The following is a 12,311-nucleotide window of genomic DNA, read 5'->3' on the forward strand; positions in this document are numbered from 1 at the left end:
AACCATCACGTGAGTCTTTTTATATATATTTTATATTTACAAGAAAAAAATTATATTTTTTTAATGTGAAATAGAAAATATTTTTGATTTAAATACTTCAATTTAAAAATATCCAACTTAAAATGATAATATATTAGCATAGTAACTTTTCAATGTGCGATAAAAAATATTTTGAAAGAATTTTGTAAACTTCATTATTTATAAAATGTATAGTCTATATTCACATAAATTGTTTATTAATTTTTTCATATGAAATATTAAAATTTTAAATATTTTTTTTAATTTTTCCATATTAATTTGAATTGACTTGAATTAATTTGTATAACCCAAAACTTGACTCCTTAACCGGGTTAATTTTCAAGCCAATTTTCGAGTGGGTCTTATAACTATAATTACAACCGGCCACCAACACAACACTGAAACCTAGCACCAAGCTTAAGCAGAGTAGAGTGAAGATTATATAAATTGTGAAGCTCTATAAAATATTTAAATAATCTCATATTAAACAAACTACCCCCCAATGACAGCTTAATGATTGATTAGCCACAACCTCCATGCAATGGAACGCACCAATGAGAATGGATTGGGTGTCTTCATGTCATCCACCTTATAATATAACTATTACTACTTTGGCGCAGAAGCAATCATCCATCCAGCTGTCGCTCATCATTTCATGTGCTCCTAAACCTCTCCCTCCACGGGCCTGTTCAGCACCGACCTATTACTAATTGTTTTTAAAGTCAAAATATATTAAAATAATTTTATTTTTAATATCATGAAATTAAAAATATTATCTTAAAATTAAAAAAAATTATGTTTTTTAAAAACAGTATTTTCAACACAATAACAAACAAGAACAGTATCATACCCCACCGACGGTCCAACACTACCTTCCATATCACTCTTCTACCTATATCGATAAAGGTTAAAAGAAATCAGATGGTGCACGTACGTACGTTACGTTCACGGCGCATAAAAAAGAAATTATTTCGTAAACTCTGTTTACGCAAACAAAACTAAATTAATAAAAAAATATTTTTCAAAATATATCAAAATATTGTTATTTTTTTAATAATTTAATTTTTAAAAAGTATTTTAAAAATATATCAATATAATATTTTTTCTTACTTCAACATATTAAAACAATTAAAAACACTAAAAAACATTAACTTAAATCTTTTTTTTTTTTAAATAAAAAATTCTCACAGGTGGATAGAAAACAGTGCCATGATAAATAGCTTCTGAAAAGTTAACATTGTTAGCTATAGCTTTGATCAACCCTTCCCTACAAAACAAGGCAGAAAACAGGACCTAAAAACAAAAACAAAAACAAAAACAAAAGAAAGAATCTAAATAATATAAGTGAGGCGATATTAGTAATTCGAAGGAAAGGAAGGGATAGAACTGTATAAAGGCTTGGAACATAACAGCTCCCCTTCCCTTCCTTTATTCCTCAGAAGGGGTTGAAGCTACACAGTTTTGCACAACCACCAAGTGCTACAGAACCCAGGAGCAATGCAACAGAGAAGGTACAGCAGACTATGCCTTCTTTCCCTCTCATTCTCTTGTCTTCTTCTCCTTCTTCCATCTTTCTTAGGACCGGTCGATGCTTACAAGAACTACACGGTGGGCGACTCCTTGGGTTGGTACGACGCCACCGTCAAGTCTAATGTCAATTACCAAAAATGGGCTGATGGCAAGAACTTCAGCTTGGGAGATTTCCTCAGTAAGTCCTTCATTGATTAACATGTTTTGGAACTTGAACTTCCCGAATATTGCATTTTTCTGCTTATAGTTCGTCTCTTCCTGCTTTCTTCTTATGGTTTGTGGTCACTCCCCGCGTCTTACTCGTTGTTTTACTTTTAGTTTCTTCTTTAAGTGATGCCCCAGTTCAGCGAGCTCTGAGTAAATTCACATCAAAAGAGGGAATTTGTCCCGAGTCTCAACCATTATAAAGAAATCTTAATAAATCTTTAAAGCATCTCCTTTTGGATCTGCAATTATTATTTCTTTTTTGCGTATATACATCTGTTTCAATAACTGAATCCACAGTAAAAATTAGGAGATCATATTGGATTGGATTAGATTCTTTGTGCTAAACTTGACAACATTGAACTCTTCCATAAATTCCTGATCCCGTGTTACCTTGTCTAAGTCTTAATTTTCTTTTTGAAGTCGTACTTAAGTTATGAACCCATGATTTAGGTGGCATAGGATAGGAAAAACATTAAAATATGCTACATCTACCTTGGTTTACTTTCTTGATCCAAGACAATTAGTTGAATTCAAATGGGATAGAGATACATCATTTAGCATGTTCTATCCACCTTGCTTATACTTCGCCGTTTTGTTTTCTTGGAATCATGAGGGAGTGGAAGTGTAGCCTAGATTTCCAGCCTAAGCCCATGTCTTGAGGAGGTGAATGGAATTGCGTGCATGATCATAAGATGATGCTTCGCCAAGATAAGCATAGATCCTGCATAGATGGGAGTGGAAAAGCTAGGGTTAGAAAAAGAATATAAGATGCATTTAACAACTGGATTTAGTAAGTTTAAAGTACATGGTTATGAGATGATGCTTTACCAAGATGAGCATAGATCGTGAGGGGAAAAAAGAAGCATCGACAGAAGTATTCTGATAAAATAATCGATGGGTACATGGGTTTTCCATGATCCCAAGCCTTCTCTCTCACATGTCGCCGAAAGAACCGCCAGCTAATACTCTTATCACCATTAACCCTTTATTCTTTGAGTCAAGCATGAAGCAATGCCATCTAAGCAAGCCGAGAGAGAGAGAGATGGAGCCTGGAGGTACGGTCTTCACATGGGAACGATGGCCTGGAGAGAATGGCGAGCAAAAGGGCGTCCCATGTGCAGAGGTTGTGGTAAGGATATCGTTGACTGACATGCTTATCAGTTCCTTTAAGATAACAACCGACACTTTCTTTCTAACTGGCCAGATATGATTGCGTTTCTCGTAAATAACGAGAAACTATCTGATTTCTTGAAATTCCATCATTTTCTGTTTAGTTTTTACCCATAAAAAACAACAAAACTGAATAAAAAATTAAATCCAAAACTGAACTAAACCGGCTCAAATTTACAAAATAAATCTCGGTTTAGTTTTCTTGATTTATCAGTTTTTTTTAATACCCTTAATTTTTAGTAATGAACAGTTAACATCCATCCTATTTCTTTTGAAAAATAAATCCGAAAACAACAAAACATCCCTGTACTAGTATTTAGTTTTGTTAGCATATAAATGTATTAAAATGATTTTTTTTATATATTTTAAGATTAAAACATTAAATTTTTTTTAAAAATACCAAAAAATTAATTTAAAATAAAAAAACATTTTTTTTAAAACACGATAAAAATATAATCTACAATGTTAAATGATTGCCCCTACCAACACTCTAGCTACTCAATGTTGATTTGAGATTTTCTGGTATATTTTGGATATGATCATTATCGAATGGCATTATATATTTTTCTTTTTTACAATATTATTAATTAATTTCTTTAGATGGCCACATAAGATATATGTTGGTGTTAATCGTGTTGTGAACATGGGTGCTGTTTATGCTGATGCAGTTTTCAACACGGATAGCAATCATTCAGTGGTTCAAACATACAATTTCACCACGTTCAAGTCGTGTGATTATGACGATTCTGTAGGAAATGAAACCGTGGAGTGGTCGTCCACCAATCATCCAACACCCTCACACAGGCAGTCACGGTGGCGGTTCCTCTACTCAAGGAAGGACCGACATTTTTCTTCTCTGGGGATTACGACGGGGAGCAATGTGTGTGAATGGCCAGCATTTCAAAAATAACCGTGTCTCATGGAAAAGGGCTACCGGATAGCCTGAAAGATCCGTCCGATCAGGCCCCGGCTCCAAATGCTGCCGATTATGGCTCGACACCGGATACGGTTGTGCCCTTTGACTTCAATAACCCTCACGATCAAGACACTGACGTCAAGAAGGATTCTGGATCTATTTCGTTGCATGTGAAGAATTTAGACATGAAACTAAATGGGATCTTGCTTTCGTTAGGGATTCTCTACATGTTTTGATGAGTTGCTTTTATTTTTTTTCTTCCCAAGATCTCTTAATTCATAGATGTGACGGGTTTGTATCTATAGAAAGAAGCTCTTGATTTCTTGTATAATAGAGTATTCAAATGGTATGAAGTGATGCTTTATGTGTTCATCAACGGTTGAAACTATATATATATCAGCAAATATTACTCCGATCATTATCAGTACGCTTGCTTATTGGTATTGAAAACAAATTTGCAATTATGTTTCAGAAATATGAGATAAATCGTAAGAATAATTGATGGATTCCAAGAGGGATAAGCAAAGCTTGATGAGTCATATATACTGAATAATTTCTCCATGTATTAATGCATAGATAAATCTCTAGAAAACATAATTGATTCAACAAAATAATAATGTTATATAAACATAATGTATCTCATTTCACCAAAATAATAATATATTTCATGATTTTTTTAACAAAATATATTTACATTTTTTCAACTCCTGCTAAACTTCTTATTAAATCTTATTTTATAAGAAGGCTTTTATTACATATTAAATTAGTTCATTTTATGAAACCTTATACAAGTTGCTTTCTCTTTTAAATTTTAGCAAATTTATAAATATGCTTATTATGCCAAATTCAGCTAGTACATATAACGAATTTTAAAATACTCTCATTTGCAGCTTTAGTTATTGAATTGTTTTTAAAATTTCAATGAAAAATAGATTGAACCACCCAACCAAACAATACAATAAGTAATGGTTTCTATAAATAAATAAATAAATTATTATTTATTCTTTTCTTTTGTGGGAACCCGAAACCTCCAACTTCCCAAGTTTTGTAGCCTCCGATACGCAATCAAGAATAGTGAATCGCTTGCCGGTACCAACTAGCTCAGCCACCATAACGTTAAAAATGATATAGAAATCATCTGACTAAGACCACCATGAAATCCACCTTAAGGAACTGTATAACATTGAAGAACATGTTATTGATTGCCGAACACTTCCCATGAATCATGATACATACAAGAGGCCTCTGACTTGGAATTGGAACTCGAGGAAGGTGAACAACGGTCCGCCTGCATGGTAGAGCAAGACAAAGGGTTTTTTTTTCTTAACAAAAAAAGAACCTTTTTATAGGCGATGTAGTTGACAAAGACAACTAGTTAGAAAAGTGATGGAAAACTAAAGAGTAACTAAAATAATAAAGATAGAAAAAATTATTAGCAGTTTGCATATAAAAGAAACAAATATTTTAAACTAATACTGCATATAAAATTATTATTAGTTTTAACCAAATATATATTTTTTAAAAAACACAACTAAAAGTGTTCCTTAAATCTAACTTTTTAGAATTACAACCAAAAGCTACCTAAGTAGATTATGTTGTTGGATTTCTTACCTTGATATTGTGAAATTGGTTTAACGTGAAAGCCTCCACTGTTCCATTTGCAGCACTTGGTTACAGAGGAATGAGACTGAAACATTTACAAGGTGGGATCTGTGCAAATCTCTTGTGAAAGAATTTCTAAGATTTCTAATAGAATTGGTGCCAGGCTACCACCAAAACCAATGGAGGCAATTATTCACTAGAAAGCACTGGCATCAGAAAAAGCCAGCAAGCCTCTACCGCTGCAATGGTCTGCAGATGACAAATCAGCAGTAGGAATAAATAATAGCAAGTCTAACGCACAGTATAATAATGTTATGTACAGAAAAGGCAAATGATATTGAAAAACAGTACTAAACAGCATGATTAGTCAATTTACTGAAGTTTCTCGTGGACTGAAGATAAAAAAGAAATACAAAGAGAAGGATCATTTGGAAAATCATTCAATGATACAAGTTTAGGTGCATTGTCACAACTGGTCTGTGGAACTTCACATAAATACTATTTGATGAATTGACGACTTCCAGCTTTTTGCAGAACAGTTTGTCTTCAGCAAGTCATGTGGATTCAGATGACAACACAGTCATACTAAGCCAGCAACCCCAGCTTAAAACATTTACAAGGTTTCGAACAAAGGAAAAGGGAAAAGGGAAAGACCAGAGGCATTGAAATGTGTACAGCATAAATAGTATACAAGGAACCATAAATTAACCTTACTAGGAACAGAAACCATCCACATGACACTTTGCTCCAACTCTTGAATATACCTCAGTATCATATCAACTCATATACCATAAACTTAAGATTTATAGATGGAAGTTCCAGTCGCTGCTGGGAATAACAAATTGTTAATAAATTAGTAATTACTGTATCCTTTCAATTTGAATATCGATGTAATTAAAGGTGCAAACTCTAAACACTGTGGCTTTAAGACCAGTCACCAATTCAATGATTATGATGACACTAACAAGTACTATTTTGTAGCACAGAAACATAAGATTGCCTAGGTAATGGGTTCTAGGACCAATTAAAAGTCGTCAAGAAAGGTACTTCAGAAAGACAGAAGCACTAAAAGCATACCTTTATCAACTTAAAGACAGGTAGAGGACCTCCACCGCATATCCCAGCTTGAGCTAACTTCTGTACTCAGTACTCTCCGTCACAATGCAAAACCCTGGCTTCTCGATGCATTACTACTTGCGCGTTCGTTTGAAATCCTTATGACTGGCTAGGTTTGACATTGATGCATTCATCTCTTCCAAAAGGGTCGTTGCCAATTCCACCTTACCCATCTTCTCCAGACTGGAAATTAACGATCGATATATATAAATAGATGGGCGGATCTGCTTTGTCTTCATCTCATTGAAGAGTCTCAATGATTCCTCGATGTTTCCAGACTGGCCAAAACTCCCAATCAATGCAGTATATGTAAGCATATCTGGTTCAATTCCACTCTCAACCATGTCCCGGAAATACACCGAACACAAATCCAATCTTCCTACCTTCCTTAACTGATTTAGCAAAGTATTGTAAGAAATAAAATCTGGGAGAATTCCTGCTTCCTTCATGGAGGCAAACTCAAAGAGCATTTCATCAATCCGACCTGCATGACCTAAGAGATCCAAAACAGTATTATACGTGACCAAATCCGGCCTACATTTCAGATTCTCCATCTGCTCAAATATCAGAAGGGCTTTGTCAAACTGCCCACATTCAGCAAAGGCAAAGATAATTCTATTTACAACCATCATGCTACTCGGGAATGTCATTTCAGAAACTTCTTTGACAAGTCTCAGTAGCTGGACATCATCATTTGTCTTCACAAAACCCCTGGCAAGTTTCAGATACGAAGTCGAAGGCAAAGACTGACAAGACACAATCAAATCCTTAAAAACCAGGGACAAAATCGCAATATCATTTTTTTCACTAGCTGCCACCAAAATGATATTATAAGCACTCGGGCCAAGGAAAATGTTTTTATCACATAATGATTGCAGCAGTCTAACCGCAGTGAAAAGGTTTCCAGCTTTACACAAGTTATGGACATAAGCAGTTCCGATTCTTCTGGTGGCAGATTCTGGGGCATTTTCGACAGCATTAAGCATTTGATTCAAGTTATCATCTTTGACCTCCTCTTCATCAAAAGACACCCGTGTTGTGAGTCGTTTGCAATGATCAATGACTTCAGTTATAGTAACTAAGTGGGGTGAAATCCGAGAACCAACAAGGATGGATATGACACAATTCTGCATTAGAGATAAATCAATACCAACTACAATTTTTACTAAAAAAACTAAACCAAAAATATAAAAAGAAAGAAAAAGAAACCCTCCAAAATCTAATTTGCAAACTACAAGCATTTAAACCATGTCAGAAATGCAAAGTTCTAACTACAAAACCAATTTCACGTTATTTCAGCTTTATTTTGAAAAAGAAAAAAGAAAAGAGAAAACTCATTTAGAGTGGAGGTGACTCGGTCACCATTGACCTCACATGACTAAAAAATCCCACTTTTCTCAGGTGCCAAACACCAGAAAAAGAAAATTATTAAAAAAAAAAAGAACCCACCAACAAGAATAATAACAGTAATGAAATGGGAAGTCAAAGTTACCTTTCGAGGAGAGAACTGAACTTTATGAAGATGTGAAAGGAGGCTGCTTGATAGAGCGAAGGATCTCGCTACCACATTTACAAAATTTCTCATTGCAATCTGTTTGAAATCGGGCTTCTTATTGCCGCTGGGATTGAATGCGATTACTTTTAAGCTTTTTTGCAGCGATTGAATTAACTGTGGATCGTCTTGGGCAGGTCGGGTTTGGTGACTGAGAGAGGGTATAGCATCTTCCTCTCTTTCTTTGTGTTTTATTTTTGAAAATTACCGACCCTTCCAAGTTTCAAAAATTACACTTTACGTGTTTATAATGCTTGAGCGCGCGAAAAATTAGTCAACAAAGAGTTTAAAAAAAAAATTAATTGAGCCCTCTCCTCTACTTTCTATTTTGTAGTAAACAGAATGCGACCAAGAGTTCAACGTCCTTGGAGGATCTTCATCATTGAAGGCATGAGCACTAACCTATAAAATTAAACGGATCGTGTAACGATCAACTTCTATAAGATCATATGAAGAAAGCCTTGCGAAATAAGAAAATTATGTTTACAAATGACAAGCTGATATTTCAAGTACCTTCCAGAGAGAACCAGCATAAAAGAATTATGGATAGAGCTTGACTTGGCCATCACTGAGCCTGTGCACATCCTTAAATTCAATCCCGTGTTAATTCAGCAGAAGATATGTAAGAACTTGTTCCACAAAGCAGTCATCACAAATTAAATGAAAAGGCCAAGGGAGAAAATGAGAGTCAAATCAGAGGTGGGATTGTAGCACAAATATCAACCCAAACGGTATGGTTGGGTTCTGATTGGAGATAAAGAGAGATGGCAGCTGGTAAAAATATCAAACATGTTCTGTGCAAAAAACGCAAAACACTCATAAAGGAAAAAGAATAAGCGACTGTAATTAAAAGGATAGCTAAGAACATAGATAAATGGACAAAAAAGGATAGATATTGTTAAGAATCCCGTCGATTGAGAAGAGCAGAGCGAACCTTAAATTTTGCCATTGGGTTTCTATTCGAATTCAAATATAAGATGAAGGGCTTGCATGGCTTTTGTGGCGCTGGTGGTCAAGTGCTTGTGCTGGATATGCAGCGAAGAAGACAGCAGTGCAAACCGGTTTTCAGCGGAGGAGGAGCTGATGAAGGCTGGGCTTATTTCTTTGCTACACCGAGCCACTCATCAACTTCAACTACAGCGATGTCGTATATAAATATTATGAATTCAAATGAATAAGGTATTTCCTATTTCTATAATTGAACATATAATTTTTCTGTGAGTTCATAAATTAAAGAACTGGAGATTGAGATAAATTTGGTTACTTAATTTAATTCATATAATAATATCTGACTATATATTTTATATTCCTTGATCATTATCAATCCATTGCACAGCAATCCATAATAGAAAGTATAGATAATTTTTTTTCATTTAAAAAAAAAATGAAATTTCATGAAATAAAAAGAAATGAAATTAGTTTGATAATATATTTTCAAATTAATGTAGTTATTATTATTATCATTTCATTTCATATGAATTCAATCATAAAATATCGTTTATATGTTTTTCATTTGAAAGTTTCAACGTATATTAGGCTATCTTTTTCTTTTTTATTTTTGTTTTAAATTTAATAAAATAAAATATCAATAATAAATATTTGACAATTAATATTTTTTAAAAAATCTTATGAGTATATAAGTTTGTGAAAATATATCTTTGACTTCAAAAATATTTTGTAATTTGTCAAAAAAACAATTCTGGATGTAAAAGCTTTTATAATTTATGGTTTAATATGTAATGATTTATTCGATTTAAGTTGTATCAATGTATTTCTAAAACATAATTTGGATTTAAAAAAAAAAATTAATTGAATTGAATAATTTATTTTTAAATTTTTATACACTATACCATAAGAGCATTTGGATTCTATTGCTAATTGATAAATCAAGATATCAATATATCTTTGTCAATAATAACGGATTAAAAAAAATATATAAACAATGTGCCAAGTCCAACCTCGAGTGGGTTTCATAGCGTGTTAAGCCTAACACTAAGGAGGTTCCAAACCTAATAACGATTAGGCTTGGTAGCGTATCAAGCTGAACTTTAGGTGGATCTAAAATATATAATAACTCATCATTTTTTTTATTTTTTAGAGGAATAAAATTGAGTGAAATACATTTTCATAATGCAACTTAAAATATCAAAAACATAAAGTTACTTTCAATCACTTTTCTCCATAAAAAAACAAAATTCACGAGTTATAAATACACTATGAGATTTTTAGAATAAAAGTTTATAATTTTTATTATTTATTGCATATATATTTTTAAAGTATCTTTCTCTAGAATATTATTGAATTTTCTCTTTCTAAAAATATATTTATTTAAGCATTATAGAGTCCCTACCTTTATAAAAAAAATCTTTTATAAGTATTAATCATAAATTATCCAACCCACCAAGCATCAAATACAAACTATCAACGATTTTGACTATAAAAAATAATTAAAATTACTATAATTAATTGAATAACTAAGTATTTAATCGGTAAGTCTGTTTACTAGCCTACCTATATTTTTAAAACTTCATTACTAATAATAATAATAATAAAAACTAAAAATGACGATTTAGACAATTTCAAGCACCAAATTATAATATATCAAGACAAAGGAGGTTTTTATTGTTTAAAATGAAAGGGACCCTTTTTCTAAAAGTGCTGTAGTTTTAGCGAAGATCATGACAAAATGATGTTGTTTTAATGAAATAACATTTTAGTCCCTATAATTCGATTTCATCATTATCAATCTCAGTATATATAGACAAAGTTTTACCATAATCTCTAGTTTGTTCTCTTTGGAGAGAGAGGGCCATGAAAAAGAAAAGAGTGAGAGAACAAGCCATTGAAACAACTACCTCAATGGTGGATAGAGGTGATTTGAGACTTGTTAGTTTACATTAAGTTTAATATTTATTTTGGTAAAAAATAATTTTTTTTTTTTAGAAAGTGAATTTTTAAAAAATAAATTATTTTTTAATATTGATAATTTTAGAAAAAATAAATAAGAAAACATATTCCATTTTTTAATATACGACAAATGCATTTGATTTTGTCCAGTTTTTTTTTTTTTTTCAAAAATATTCTTTTAAATGTTTTATAATTTCAACCTTTATTCCTACCATAGATTTGGATCAGATTTAGATAATTGATTTTAATTGACTTCATTTTCATCATTAAATATGAAAATTACTAAATATAAAAGCAAAAATTGTAAGAACAATATGAGAAATATAAACAAGAGAGAGAAAGAGAGTAAATTATTCTTTTAAATGTTTTACAATCCAACCATGCTTCTATTTTTTTTTTAATTTTAAATAAATTTTTTCAATAAATTTTGAATTTTAATATACTAATATCAAAAATATATATTTTTTTAAAATATAAAATATTATTTTAATAAATTTCCAAATAAATAATACTTTAAAAAACATAATCCAACACTCTCAAATAATCTCTATTAGTATCTCTGCCAGCTTCTTCTTGTATACACATTCGCACAAGTAAAAACATGGAAGCAAGGAAGAGCCTTTAAGTTTTCGCCGTCCTCCCTTTTCTTGTTCTCTTTACCAATTCTAGTAAAATGCTCCTTCTACCCTATGCCGTTTAATTTATTGTTAGCTAAGGTAGATAGCAGATTATTTACACACAAAAGGATGAAATCACTAAAAACTGATCGACATTCACACATCTAAGTACTTGGATATAAACGTGGAAGTGTGTGTCTCATAGAGAACCCGCACACCCATATTTTAAAACCTGGTATTTTCCAGGAAATGCTTGAAAAATTCTAAATTTATAAACACAGCCTGTTACCTAACGTGAAAGTAATGGACTTAAATACATGAAGGTCTTGTAAAGATTCTTTCACTGACTCGATTCCTTCTTTCTGAGTGCAGGTAGCGAAAAGGTGCTGGCAAATGCTGTGAAAAAGATGAATGCAATAACGGAAGCGTGGCGCAGGCTCTTATGGATGTTGCTTCTTTTTAGAAAAGCCAGATGACACTTGTGTCTGCCGTTACCCTCTGCTGATTCCTACTCGTAGTTGCAACACAAGTTTCAGTGTATTTCACTATCCATGTCAAATGGGATGACTAAAGGTAAAAATAAGTAAAGGGAAAAACAAGTAAATCATTACTAATTGTTTTCTGTCATTGCAGGCGTGCTCAGTCTGAATTTTGACACTATTTGAATCCAGATTCC

General features: G+C 32.5%; 1 protein-coding gene across 2 annotated transcripts; it reads right to left on the reverse strand.

The window, feature by feature from the left end:
- Positions 1–4,761: 4,761 nt before the first annotated feature.
- On the reverse strand, positions 4,762–9,271 carry LOC118055614 (uncharacterized). 2 transcript variants are annotated; one of them, XM_035067571.2, is made up of 6 exons: positions 9,046–9,271; positions 8,625–8,696; positions 8,052–8,513; positions 6,521–7,686; positions 5,453–5,692; positions 4,762–5,129 (listed from the first exon to the last, which is right to left on the reverse strand). In XM_035067571.2, exons 3-4 carry the CDS (start codon positions 8,142–8,144, stop codon positions 6,634–6,636), a joined length of 1,146 nt encoding a protein of 381 aa, XP_034923462.1. In that variant the 5' UTR covers positions 8,145–8,513; positions 8,625–8,696; positions 9,046–9,271; the 3' UTR covers positions 4,762–5,129; positions 5,453–5,692; positions 6,521–6,633. The 2 variants fall into 2 exon arrangements, with proteins under 2 accessions (XP_034923462.1, XP_034923461.1); XM_035067570.2 differs by having other exon boundaries at positions 8,625–9,271.
- Between the last annotated feature and the right edge of the window lie 3,040 nt (positions 9,272–12,311).

Source organism: Populus alba, chromosome 1 (assembly GCF_005239225.2).
Source record: "Populus alba chromosome 1, ASM523922v2, whole genome shotgun sequence".
In the NCBI taxonomy this organism is placed as follows: Eukaryota; Viridiplantae; Streptophyta; class Magnoliopsida; order Malpighiales; family Salicaceae; genus Populus; species Populus alba.

Coding starts and splice junctions, on each gene's coding strand:
- LOC118055614 (XM_035067571.2), bottom strand. CDS start 8,144: ATGAGAAATTTTGTAAATGTGGTAGCGAGATCCTTCGCTCTATCAAGC. Junction 7,687..8,051: donor TTCAGTTCTCTCCTCGAAAG/GTAACTTTGACT, acceptor TCTCTAATGCAG/AATTGTGTCATATCCATCCT.